This window comes from Musca autumnalis, unplaced genomic scaffold, assembly GCF_047663935.1.
Source record: "Musca autumnalis isolate F117 unplaced genomic scaffold, ASM4766393v1 scaffold_3, whole genome shotgun sequence".
NCBI classification, from domain to species: domain Eukaryota; kingdom Metazoa; phylum Arthropoda; class Insecta; order Diptera; family Muscidae; genus Musca; species Musca autumnalis.
This window is the reverse complement of record NW_027411866.1, coordinates 14,408,183-14,420,387: the sequence shown is the minus strand read 5'-3', so window position 1 is coordinate 14,420,387 and position 12,205 is coordinate 14,408,183. Positions and strand designations below refer to the sequence as shown.

Below are 12,205 nucleotides of genomic sequence, written 5' to 3'. Positions count from 1 at the left end.
AATTTTCAACGAAAATTTGAAAAATATATCAACAATACTTTAAAATTTCGAATATGAGAATAAACAGCCTGTATGAACGTTGTTTGAAATATATTTTGTAGAAAGTATGATATGAAATACCTCCTAAACAAGATGAAATAAGTGTTTTACAGTTTCAGAATGTTCTGAAGAATTGCTGAGCACATTATTTGGAATTTTTTTGCGAAGGGTTACTTGGTTAAGCTCTCAATAGTTTGGATGTAACTGACCATATTTCCAGAAATTATGTAAACTTTTATATATTTTATCAATTTTGATGCGCTAGTTGCGGTTTTTCCGAGTTCGTCTGTTTGACACTTAAGTTGTACTACTATATGACTACAATATTGTTGAAGACCGCAAAGCAAAATTCTTATTAGTTCCTGAGATAAAGCCCGGATCAATGGAAAAAAGGGCCGTTTTAGCCCGGTATAGATGAGGCCATAAAATACGAACCCGATCTAAAAACACGAAACCCAACTAGGGGTTTTGTAGTCTTAATATGTACTTTCAGAAAATGCCCACTAGAAGTTGTTTGCATTTTCAGTGTTGCACAGTGAAATATAATTTTCATAAACAAATTTAAGTTTTCTCGCAAAAAAAAAATTCTCGGCTCTAAGTGGCTTAGAAACCAATAAGGAATGAAGACACTTATTTCTAGCCAAATTCCTTCATACATTTCAAATTTCATTATAGCGCGATTGGGACATCAAATACCTAAAATCGGACGAAAATATATATGGGAGATTAATCCAAATCTGTACCGATTTCAATATAATTTGGTAACATTTTTCTATACCTAATTCCGTCACTCGTTTCAAATTTCATCAATATCGGACATATATAGCGTGATTGGTGCACCTAAAATCGGGCGAAAAGGTAAATTCGAGAAATAAAAGTTACTATCCTATTCATTGCTGGGTGCCACAGTGGTGCAATGGTATGCACACCCTCCTTGCACACATAAGGTCGTGGGTTCGATTCCCCGGCCAGGCAACATTAAATCACTTTTCAACGGTGGCAAAATTCCCCCCAGTAATGTTGGCGACATTTCCTGAGTATTTCAGCCATGTAAAACTTCTCTACAAAAGTGGTGTCTTAGATGCGCCGTTCGAGCTCGGCGATAAACTGCAGGTCCCATATCATTGAGCTAATATGAATCGGTGCGCACTCATTGATATGAGAGAAGTCTCCCTTGTCTCATCTGCGATGTTTGTGGAACAATTATTCCTTTATATACTGGGCTTTAACAATCTTAGATGACCAAGAGTTCCTCTTCTAAATATAACTTACGGGAACGAATTTTCCAGGAACAAAGATAAAGGCAGTATACTAAAAATTTTACCAATTTCCACACAAAAGTACTAGTCCCCGCTAAATATTATCTGTTCATCATGTTAAATTGCATGCTTTTTCTTCGTCGTAAACTCAAACCTTATATCACATTTCGCTCCGATCAGACTACCATTGCGATCTACAGAGCCGCTACAAAATTGGATAAAAATTTTGTTTTTTGTCCATTTCACCTCCTAAATATTTCACGATAATTGCCAAAAACAATAGGGATCTATTCCGGTCCGAAGCCGACTTCCACACAAAATTTCGTGAAGATTGGTCCATAATTTGATTACAATTTTTAATGGATGGACGGACACACATCTCAAAATCGTTTTATCTCGTTGAGATATGAATTTTGGTATACCACATGTGGGGTCTACGACGAAAATTTTACAGTGTTACATGCATTTTTCGAAAAAAAAACGTATAATACCCTTTCCACCTTTTGGTGTAGGGCATAAAATGTCCTCTGAGAATCAACTTGTATCTGATCGCTTTTACCAAAATTTTGTTGGATTGTTTTCATAAAATATTCAAAAATCATTTGCATTATTCGAAAGACTGGATATCAAGCTTTCTAGGTCAGTTTACTTCATTATATCCTCAGTATTTATGCTATCGAGAGTATATACACTTTCATACGGGCAAAATGTGCCTCATCGAAATAACGGTTTTAGACCCCAAGTATGTTTGGACTGTCTGGCTGGCTAGTGCGCACGATAACTCTCGAACGGATGAGCCAATTTGTTTGGCTTTCGTAATATTTTGCCTCTTGAATTGACCGATTTGGTCCATCCTGTGCACATCGTGAAATTTCCAGAAATGTACCAGGCATATATGAGATTCCAATATGAACTCTAACGGTCCACTTCTTCGGATACCTTCCACACAAAATTTCGGAAAAGTTCAGTTTAGCATCTGCTTTCGGATCGTTTTGATGTTTGTTGCAGTAACTTGTGTTGGCTTCCCCCATTAAGAAGGTACAAGTTTTCTTAGGGGCAAGTCCATGCTTCCTGAGTAAATAGCCAGAAAGTTTTAAAAATCCCCTATGACTCAATGTGTAGCGGTTGGAGCCCTCGATAATCCTCAAACGGGTCGGTCTAAAATTTGGCCATCGTAATATTTTTTTCTGAACTTAGTTTAGGTTTGATGGTGAGCCATGTCGGTCCATTGCTTTAGGTACCTCTCTTACAAAAGTTCGAAAATATTCGGAAAATGTGTGCTCACAATAACTCTTGATGGCATTGACCGATTTTGTCCATACTTATAATAATATAATAATTGTTCCACAAACATCCCGGATGGGACAAGGGAGACTTCTCTCATATCAATGAGTACACGCCGATTCATATTGGCTCAATGATAAGGGACCTACTTTTTATTGCCGAGTCCGAACGGCGTGTCTTACGACACCACTTGTAGAGAAGTTTTTCATGGCTTAAATACTCAGGAAATGTCGCCAGCATTACTGAGGGGGAATATTGCCACCGTTGAAAGTTTGGTGTTGCTTGGCCTGGGATTCGAACCGCAGACCTTCTGAGTGCAAGGCGGACGTGCTAACCATTGCACCACGGTGGCCCCCTGGTCCATACTTTACACATCCTAATATATCTACCAGAAATAGATCAGGTTCGAAATTCGAATATGGAGTATATTTGTCCACCACCCACACAAATTTTCATATAAGTTCACTTTTATACCTGCACTCGAATCACTTTGATTTTTTTGCATTCCCTGCCCAATTTGGGACGGTAGACGTTTTTCTAGGGGCAAGTCCATACTTCTTGAGCAAACAGCCCGAAAGGTGTAAGAAAACACCTATGGCACCATATGAAGTGGCTGGAGAGCACGATAACATTCGATTTGGTCAAAAATTTGGCCTTCGTCAAATTTGTCCAAACTTAGTTTCAGTTCGAAGATGGGCAATACCAGTCCACAACTTCCGGTACTTTTCCCTCTAATATTTAACAAATTTCACTAAAATAGTATGCACGATAGCTATTAAACGGGACAACCAATTTGTCCAAACTTTGGATCTCCTTATATTTTTTCAAAATTGAGTTTAACTTCTAAAATGACCCATATCGGTCCTCTCCTTGGGGTACCTCCACCACAAAAGTTCAAAATTTTTGTTAAGGTGTAGTTTAGGGTCTGTTGGAAGATCCTTCGGAAATGTATACCGATGCTGTTCGTTATTGTCCTGTTTAAAGCGATATTATGTTTTCCGTGGACAAGCCCATGCTTTATGCTTTCTGGAATACTGATACAAAAGTTATACGACTACCCACTGAAATGACTAGTGGGTGCGATATCTATCTAAAAGATGTGACTCCCAAAACAATATCCAATTCCACAATGGAGCAAGTCGGTACATTCCATTCAGTACCTCCTCCGCAACACTTTTGAACTTTAATCCTAATCCACATTTTTGTCGGCGAGCTCAAATGTACAAAATGGGCTACAAAATTGTGAAAAGACCCTAAATACCTTCGATCTGTCCATAGATGAAAGTTTAAATTCACATAGGCTAAGGGTATATCTCTGACTGATACTTTTTTACTAGTTAAGATCCAAAAAGTATTTCCTCCTAAAAATTCCTACGATGTTCTGCTCTTGGGAAATTTGAATCGCATTACATACATGACTTTTATGTTTTCTATTTTTAATATTTTGGTTTATCTTTTTGGTGGTCTATTTGTCTACTTTTTTATTGTTATAGAATAAGTCAATTTGTTTCGAATTCAAACAAAAAAGTTAATAAAAGAAAACCAAAAAAGTTATGTTGAACTTACCTGCTGTATAAATAGGATTAACGGTGGTCACTGTAAGTCCAGCTTCAATGGCACCCAATACAGCACCAGGATATTCAGGTAAATTTGGCAAGCAAATGGCAACAACATCTCCCTTTTGTAATTTGAATTTGGTCTGTAGGCGTACAGCTAAGGCGGCACTGTTGTCACGCATTTCAGCATAGGTATATTGGCGGCCGGTAATGAGATCGACCTGAAAAATACAAAATAAAAAATTTTCTTATTATAAAATTGTTTGGTTGGAGAAAAATATTTTTTCTATAGAAAATTTTTAATAAAAAAATATTTTAAGACATTTTTGAATTATAGCTGAGAACATGAAAATGAAAATTTTATTAATCAAATGGCCCGGAATTGAATCCACAGACCAATGGTATGATACAATAGTTCCCCAGCAGTTTAATGCAACTGTAAAATATGGGCGATAGCAATTATCGTACGCTTAAAAAAAAAACAATACAATGCAAATACATCTACACCTCATCATTTCTATATTTTTTTCATTCAGAAGAATTTAAATAAAGGGCATTATGTGGCGACCCCATCTAATGTCACCTAATTTATTAAAAAATAATGAATACTTCTTTGCAAAACTATAAAACATAAACAAATTTTTTGCAATTCTTCTGACCTACTTTTTTTTCCAAATTGAGTAGCTATAACATCATCAACCTGCTCGCACGAGGGGGAGGGGGAGAGAGTGAGTGATAGACAACAATTTTAATATAAAATGTATTTTGTTTATTTTCAAATCTAAATTAATTTCAACAAAACACGTTGCCTTTGGGACAGTTTTGTGTTTGCTGTGTCTGTCTGTCTCTCTGTTTCTTTTTTATTTGATACAATCACAACGAACATCCAAGTCCAAAGTTCACAATATCAACGTTCAAAGTCTAAAGTCTTTTAATTCACGTTCTCGTTGTCTGCTGTAGAGCACTCAGCTGTTTTGCTACACATTCTCGTAAAAATTAAAGCAGCTCCAACGACCATAAACAATGTTGATGTATTTTTTCGCTAAAACAAACCGGTGTGTTTGGGGCCAATTAAATGGTTGATCGCGCCCCCTCTAAACAAAATGGTTTTGGGGGGTAAAGACCGTGCAAGAGAAAAATAAAACAACAATTTTGTGTTAGGCAACAGTTTTGCACCGGCACAACTGATATCAAAACAAAACCCACTAAAGCAGCAAACAATAGTTAGGCGTGTGGCAAATAGGTTTGTTTGATAAGTTTTTTATTTGCATTACACTGCCGAGAAAAAGTGTTAGGCAAGTCACAGTTATGTAGATTTATTTTAATTATGTATATTTTTTCGTATTCATTTGTTGTTATTTTATACATTTCTTAAAAACGAACTTGGCATTGAATTCAGCACCATAAAACATAACGGAAACTAAACTAATCGTTCGTAATTTAAAATTGACGTGTGGTTTCAAAAAAGAAACGACAAACAAATTATTTTTTTTATTTCCTATAATCACCACCGGCCATAGTACGCATTCGTAAAAACATAATGAATGACAAGAAAAATATGATAATTATGTTTCATCAAAATAAAAAAGTAAATAAATAAAATGAAAAAATAAATCTATAGAAACCAAACATTTTTGCTAAACTTTAGTAACAACAAAATATAAAAACTTTTTTCAAAATTCTCTTAAATTATGTATTTTTGTTCGAGAACTTTGAAAAGAAGATCTCTTTTAGAATATATAGAGTATATATAGCCAGAAATATCAAAATAATGAAAAGTTTTTGAAGTTTATCAGTTAAATATTGGAAAATAAAAAATACAAAACTAAACAAATTCTTTTAATAAAATAAACAAAGGTAAAGTAAACAAAGTAAATACATAACAGGCCAAAAGTATATATTATTATATATTATATATATATATATATATATATATATATATATATATATATATATATATATATATATATATATATATATATTATAAATTTTTTTATTTTTCTTTTGTGGGGCATCTCTGCAGCTATTTAGAAACGTTTTTGTAGTTGAAATTCGATTCATAATGAGGGAGTTATGAGGATTTTTAAATTGGTGCAATTGTGCGTATGATTGTTATTAATTACTGGGTTATTTTACAAAAATGCTCGTAATTCTTGAACCAACAACCCGATTTTAAAAAGTAAATTATTTTTAAAAAGCTTACAGATGAGGCTATATTCTACATATTCACATCTGATCTTGCACTTGAAGAAAAACTGAGTATAAACCACTCCAATAATGTTGTAGATTACATATATTTTTTAAAAATCAACCAAGCTCTAATTGTGTATATATAAAACCGAGTATAAACCACTCCAAAAATGTTGTAGATTACACATATATATTTTTTAAAAATCAACCAAGCCCTAATTGTGTATATCTTTCTACAACAAATTCATAAAATGTATTTAAGATTTAAGGAATTATATTTTTGTAGTATTCTGCACCATATTCTTAGAGCTATTTCTAATGGATAATCATAATCATCAATGTAAACGGGTGTTTTTTGATAATATTTGTGCAGAATAATAAATTTATCGTATTTTTTTGTTTATGCGGCATCTCTGCAGCTTTTGAAAAACGTTTTTATATTTGAAAGCCAAGCCATATTGAGCGAGTTATGAGTATTTTTTAAATTGGTGCACCCGTGCGTATAATTATTATTAATTATTGGGTTGTTTTACAAAAACCACTGTAACTTTTGAACTATGAATCCGATTTAAAAAAGGAAATTAGCTTTAGAAAGCTTACAAATAAGGCAAAATTCTAAGACGCTAAGATATTCACCATATGTCTCGAAAGTGACGAAAAAATTGTATGGATTTTCAATCAAAAATGTTTTAATGTTTAAATATGGCTTTAAATGATCAAACTAAGTTATTAATGTCCACTAAACCTCAATTTGATGCAAGATATATGACCTCAATACTAATTCTAAAATATTTCTGATTTTTTGGGCATCTTTGCAGTTTTTCAAAAATGGGAAATGAAGTGAGAGTACATTCCGAGAAGGCAAAATATTCACAAATTATTACTTTTAAAAAGCTTACATATGAGGCTACATTCTAGATGTTCATAGTCGATCTTGCCCTTGAAGAAAAACCGAGTATTATATCACTCCAAAAATGTTGTAGATTATAAACATATTTTTTAAAAACTAACCAAGCTCTAATTGTGTATATTTTTTTAAAATATATTTTTAAAATGTATTGAAGAATTAAGGAGCAATATTTTTTTATAGATTTCTGGATTCTATTCTCACGTATATTTCTAATGGCTAATCATAATCATCAATATAAACGGGTATTTTTTGATAATATTTGTGCAGAATAATAAATTTACCATATTTTTTATTTATGCGGCGTCTCTGCAGCTTTTCAAAAACGTTTTTATATTTGAAATCCAAGCAATACTGAGGAAGTTATGAGTATTTTTTAAATTGGTGCACCCGTGCGTATAATTATTATTAATTATTGGGTTGTTTCACAAAAACCACTGTAACTTTTGAACTATAGATTCGACTTTTAAAAGTAAATTAGCTTCAGAAAGCTTACAAAAAAGGCTCAATTCCAAGAAGGCTAAAATCAAAATATGTCTCGAACATAACAAAAAAAATTGTGTGGATTTTCAATCAAAAATGGTTTTATGTTTAGATATGGCTTTACATGATCAAATCAAGTTGCTAGTGCCCATTAAACCTCAATATGCTGCAAGATATTTGAGCTCAATACTAATTCTAATATATTTGTGATTTTTTTAGGCATCTCTGCAGTATTTCAAAAATGATTTTATGTTTCAAATCCAAGTCGTAATGAGGGAGATAAAAGGAAGTTTTAAATTTGTAACCACTTGCGTATGATTGTTATTAAGTTTGTGGGTTATTTCACAAAAACCATTGTGACTTCTGAACTATGAATCAGATTTTAAGAAGTATAATAGTTTTAAGAAGCTTACAAATGAGGATATATTCCAAAAAGCGAAATATTCGTAGCTGATCTTAATCTTAAAGAAAAACCATCCAATCTAGAGTTGGGCAAACTAGTTCCCGGAGTGGATCGATCTTTCTAGTTGCTTTTTCCAAAAGGAACTAGTTCCTTAATATAGTTCCATAGTTTCGGGACCGATGTAGTTCAATGAATCCTTTAGTCGTTCTTTTGTTTCATTCGTTCCAAATAGTTCCGAGACTGATATAGTTGTTCTCTTTCATCGTTATTTCTGGTTCCTTCGTTCCAAATAGTTCCGAGACCGTATTAGTTCAACGAATCTTTCTCTTCTATCGTTCTTTTTGTTTTCATCATTTGGTGGATTAATTGACATACAAATAAATACGTTACCTATTTAACAATGTGAAAGCATGTGAATAATGATTGAAACGAACGAAAAAGATCGAAGTGAGTGTGGAATCAAAAGAATGAGAATTAAAGGAACTATATGAACTAAGGAACTATATAAATGCAAGGGCTCGATATAGTTCCAATACTTCCTTGTCCGGAATAGTTCCTTGGGACTAGTTCGTTCCAGAACTACACAACTCTAATCCAATCCATACCAATCCAAAAATGTTGTAGGTTTCAAATTTATTTTTTTAAGAACCAAACGAGTTCTTATCGTGTATATTTGAACAATTATACTGAACAAAAATGTAGACATTATGTAATAAGAAATATTTTCGAGAGGACTATCATAAAAAATTAAGTTTTTGTAGAACTATTGTTCGAAATAAAAACTGCATTGTATTCTTCATTTATGGAGCATCTTTGCAGCTTTTCAACAACGTTTTTGTACATGAAATCCAAGACATAGTGAAGGAGTTATGTGGATTTTTAAAATAGGTGTACGAGGGCGTATGATTATTATTAATTATTTGGTTGTTTCACAAAAACTATTGTAATTTTTGAGCTACGCATTCAATTTTAAAAAGTAAATTAGTTTTAGAAAGCTTACAGATGAGGTTACATTCCATGAAAGTGAAATATTCATAACTGATGTTGAAATTCAAGAAAACTGAGTGGAATGCCAGCCCAAAATTTTGTAGGTTTCAAATATATATATTTTTAAGAACAAACCAAGATCTAGTTGTGTATATTTGATAAAATGTATTAAAGAATTGAGGAGCTATATTGTTGTAGTTTTCTGGATCATATTTTGTATCACTCTCAAGGATATCTCAAATGGAAAACCATACCATACCATGGATGTTTTGAGAATAATTAATTTACTATATTTTCCATTTATGCGGCATCTCTGCAGCATTTCAGCTACGTTTTCATATTTGGAATCCAAGCAATACTGAGGAAGTTATGAGTATTTTTTTAATATGGTACACTAGTGCGTATGATTATTATTAATTTTTGTGTTGTTTCACAAAAACCATTACAATTTCTGAGCTATGAATCCGAATTTAACAAGTAAATTGGTTTTAGAAAGCTTACAAATGAGGCTACATTCCAAAAATGTGAAATATTTATAATTGATCTCGAACTTGAAGAAAAATCGTCTGAAATATCACTCCAAATGTTTTAAATGTTTTTGAAACTCTCTGCAGAAAAATTGTTATGGACCATCATCCCATAAAAGCGTGGATTTTTAGTAATGTAGCTAACTCTGACACATAATTCTTGACATAGTTTAGTGAATTTGATCGTTATATTCTATCTCTCGCTCTTCAAGATAATTTCTGACACGCCTAGAACTAGAGGTTCTACAACAACTCGTATTTTATTCTCCTAAAGTTCGAGAGGAAACATTCTTTACTCATTTAGATGATTATTGTTGTTGTAACAGTATATATGTTTGTAAGTTCGTTTTCTGCTTGACCTGGTTCTGTGTCTATATACAGTTCTAGGAATGTTGCTGCTTCGATGGGTTGTAGCCACAAAGCTACTGGAGTCAGTTGAGTAGGTTTGCAAGGGCAGTTGAAGAGATGCAATGTATCGTGCGGGCCTGTGCCACATGCTGGGAAGATATTTTGCACGGTGTCTCTATAGGAATTTAGGCGGCTGCACCATCCCTAGCGTAGTTGAACGAAAACTACTCATATTTGTCGTGGCAGCTAAGGAGTGTCCCTGCGTGATAGGCTTGTTGATCTAGGGCTCTCTCTTGAAACGCTGGACCTTTACTCTTGATAGGCTTGTTGATCTAGGAAGACTTTTTCCAGTACAAAAACGTAATTGTATGACTTCGTTGCAGTACTTGCTCGGGTGTTGCCATGAGGTCCATCCTAATCACCATATGGATAGGCATATCAGAAGGGATCTTCATAATCTAGAAAGAGAGCTTCAACCTTACAAGAGGTTTTCTCTTGTCGTTGTCTTCTCATGCAGATGGTCCACTGGAGGCAGTAGTTTTCTGGGCGGCATTCTGACAGTTTTGAATATTTTTCCATTGCTTAGCACTTATATTGTGGACCGTACCGACGTTATATGTGGTCAAAAAGGTTTCTTTATAAGGACTATAAGGCTAGGGACTTGGGAACCTTGTTCGTACATCTCAGGTTCTCGCAGTTAGCTCTGCCATTAGCGGACGACGTGAACATGCTGTTGAGTGTGATACATAGAATCTGGAGGTAGTTGGTGGTCGGAATTCTGCTACCATCAACAATGAGATTCAACTCAGTGCTCACATCTGCAGTCCATGTAGTGAACAGAGTGGCTGTAAATTTAGTGGCGGATATTTCAATATTCCTCACGTGGAAAAAGGTGGTCAGTCAAATATGACTTCAGCCTTTCACAAATGAGATCAGGGATGGTACCTGACGTCAAGATCCTACAATCATCCGCATACGTTACGATCTCAATGACGTCTGGAGGGGGTGGAATACAGGACAAATCTATCAGTTTCGGAGATATCACTACGACTTGGCGAACTCCCTGTTTCATTCTACGGGGCTTAAGGCTTCGGTACATAAGAAGCCTTGACGGCTGGCTTTCTTGCTCCACCTCATTTCTGAGATAATAAAAATAAAAGAATAAAGAAGAAAACGGCAACCTAGTTCGAATTAAGCTCGGCCTTATTTATTCTTTTATTTGTTAATGTCAGAAATGAAGCGAAGCAAGAAAGCCAGGCGGCGAGGCATATGTACCGATGTGTTTAGGCTTCATGTTCCTAAATTCCTCGTATGACTGGTGTCCACACATATAATTGATTACCCAACGTTTCGAACTTGGCTGGGGGTAGCCTGCTCGATGTCCTCAAACAGCGTGGAGTGCTTAACAATACAAAAAGCGCTTGATAGTTCGAATGCCACCATCTGTATTCTACCGCACAGCTTTTTTTGATTGAGTCTTCGACTCATATGTGTGGAGATTGCGTGCAGCTTATTCATCGTGTTGTGCTGCTGACGGAGACCATGCTGATGATCGGCAACAGTGTAGCTATTTCAGACGCTGGGGAGAATTTAAGCCTCAACTGTCTTTTCTACGGGCGACAAAAGCGAAATCGGTCTGTGCGATTCACCTATCTAGCATCCTTGTCTGGCTTTAGCAGCGGGCCCACCCTTCCCATTTTCTAGACTTGGGGAACGAATGATGTTGTTGTAGCAGCATGAAACCTACGTAGAAGCATAGGTTTGATGCTGGGTTAGCAGCTGCTGGCCGAAACACTATGGTTTCGGGTTAATACGGTACGTAAGAACCCACTGCCGTGGGATTGCTTCGGGAACGATGGTGGCTAGCGACAGGTTGAAAACTTTTGTGAGATATTCGACTCCCCGCTCATTCAACTGTTTCAGCATTACCATGGAGATTTTATAAGGGCCCAAAGCTTTGGGTGATTTAGGCGTTGCTGATGGCATTGGAAGATTGTAATGCGACGTAGTACTCTTGTCTTCGCAACGTTACTCCTGGGATGCTCGACAAACTATTGCACCTCTTCTGGTTGGTTGGTGGCTCATCTCGCTCATTTGCTAATCCCGTCGCATATGCTGGGAAATTTGGTCTCTCTTCGGGAATTTGACCAGCAGGTATAGTGGTTGCAGGAGTGATGATGTCTTGAAACGTCCTTTTTGCTACCCGAACATCGGAAGGATTT

The 12,205-nt window shown here is 35.1% G+C and overlaps 1 protein-coding gene across 1 annotated transcript in view; it reads right to left on the bottom strand.

Annotated features, from left to right (window-relative positions):
• pdgy (acyl-CoA synthetase family member pudgy) overlaps window positions 1-12,205 on the bottom strand; it is a 59,142-nt gene that overhangs the window by 24,403 nt on the left and 22,534 nt on the right. Inside the window, exon 3 of the mRNA XM_073976792.1 lies at window positions 4,149-4,359. Coding sequence (XP_073832893.1) covers window positions 4,149-4,359 — 211 coding nt within the window. The remainder of the gene's footprint in view (window positions 1-4,148; window positions 4,360-12,205) is intronic.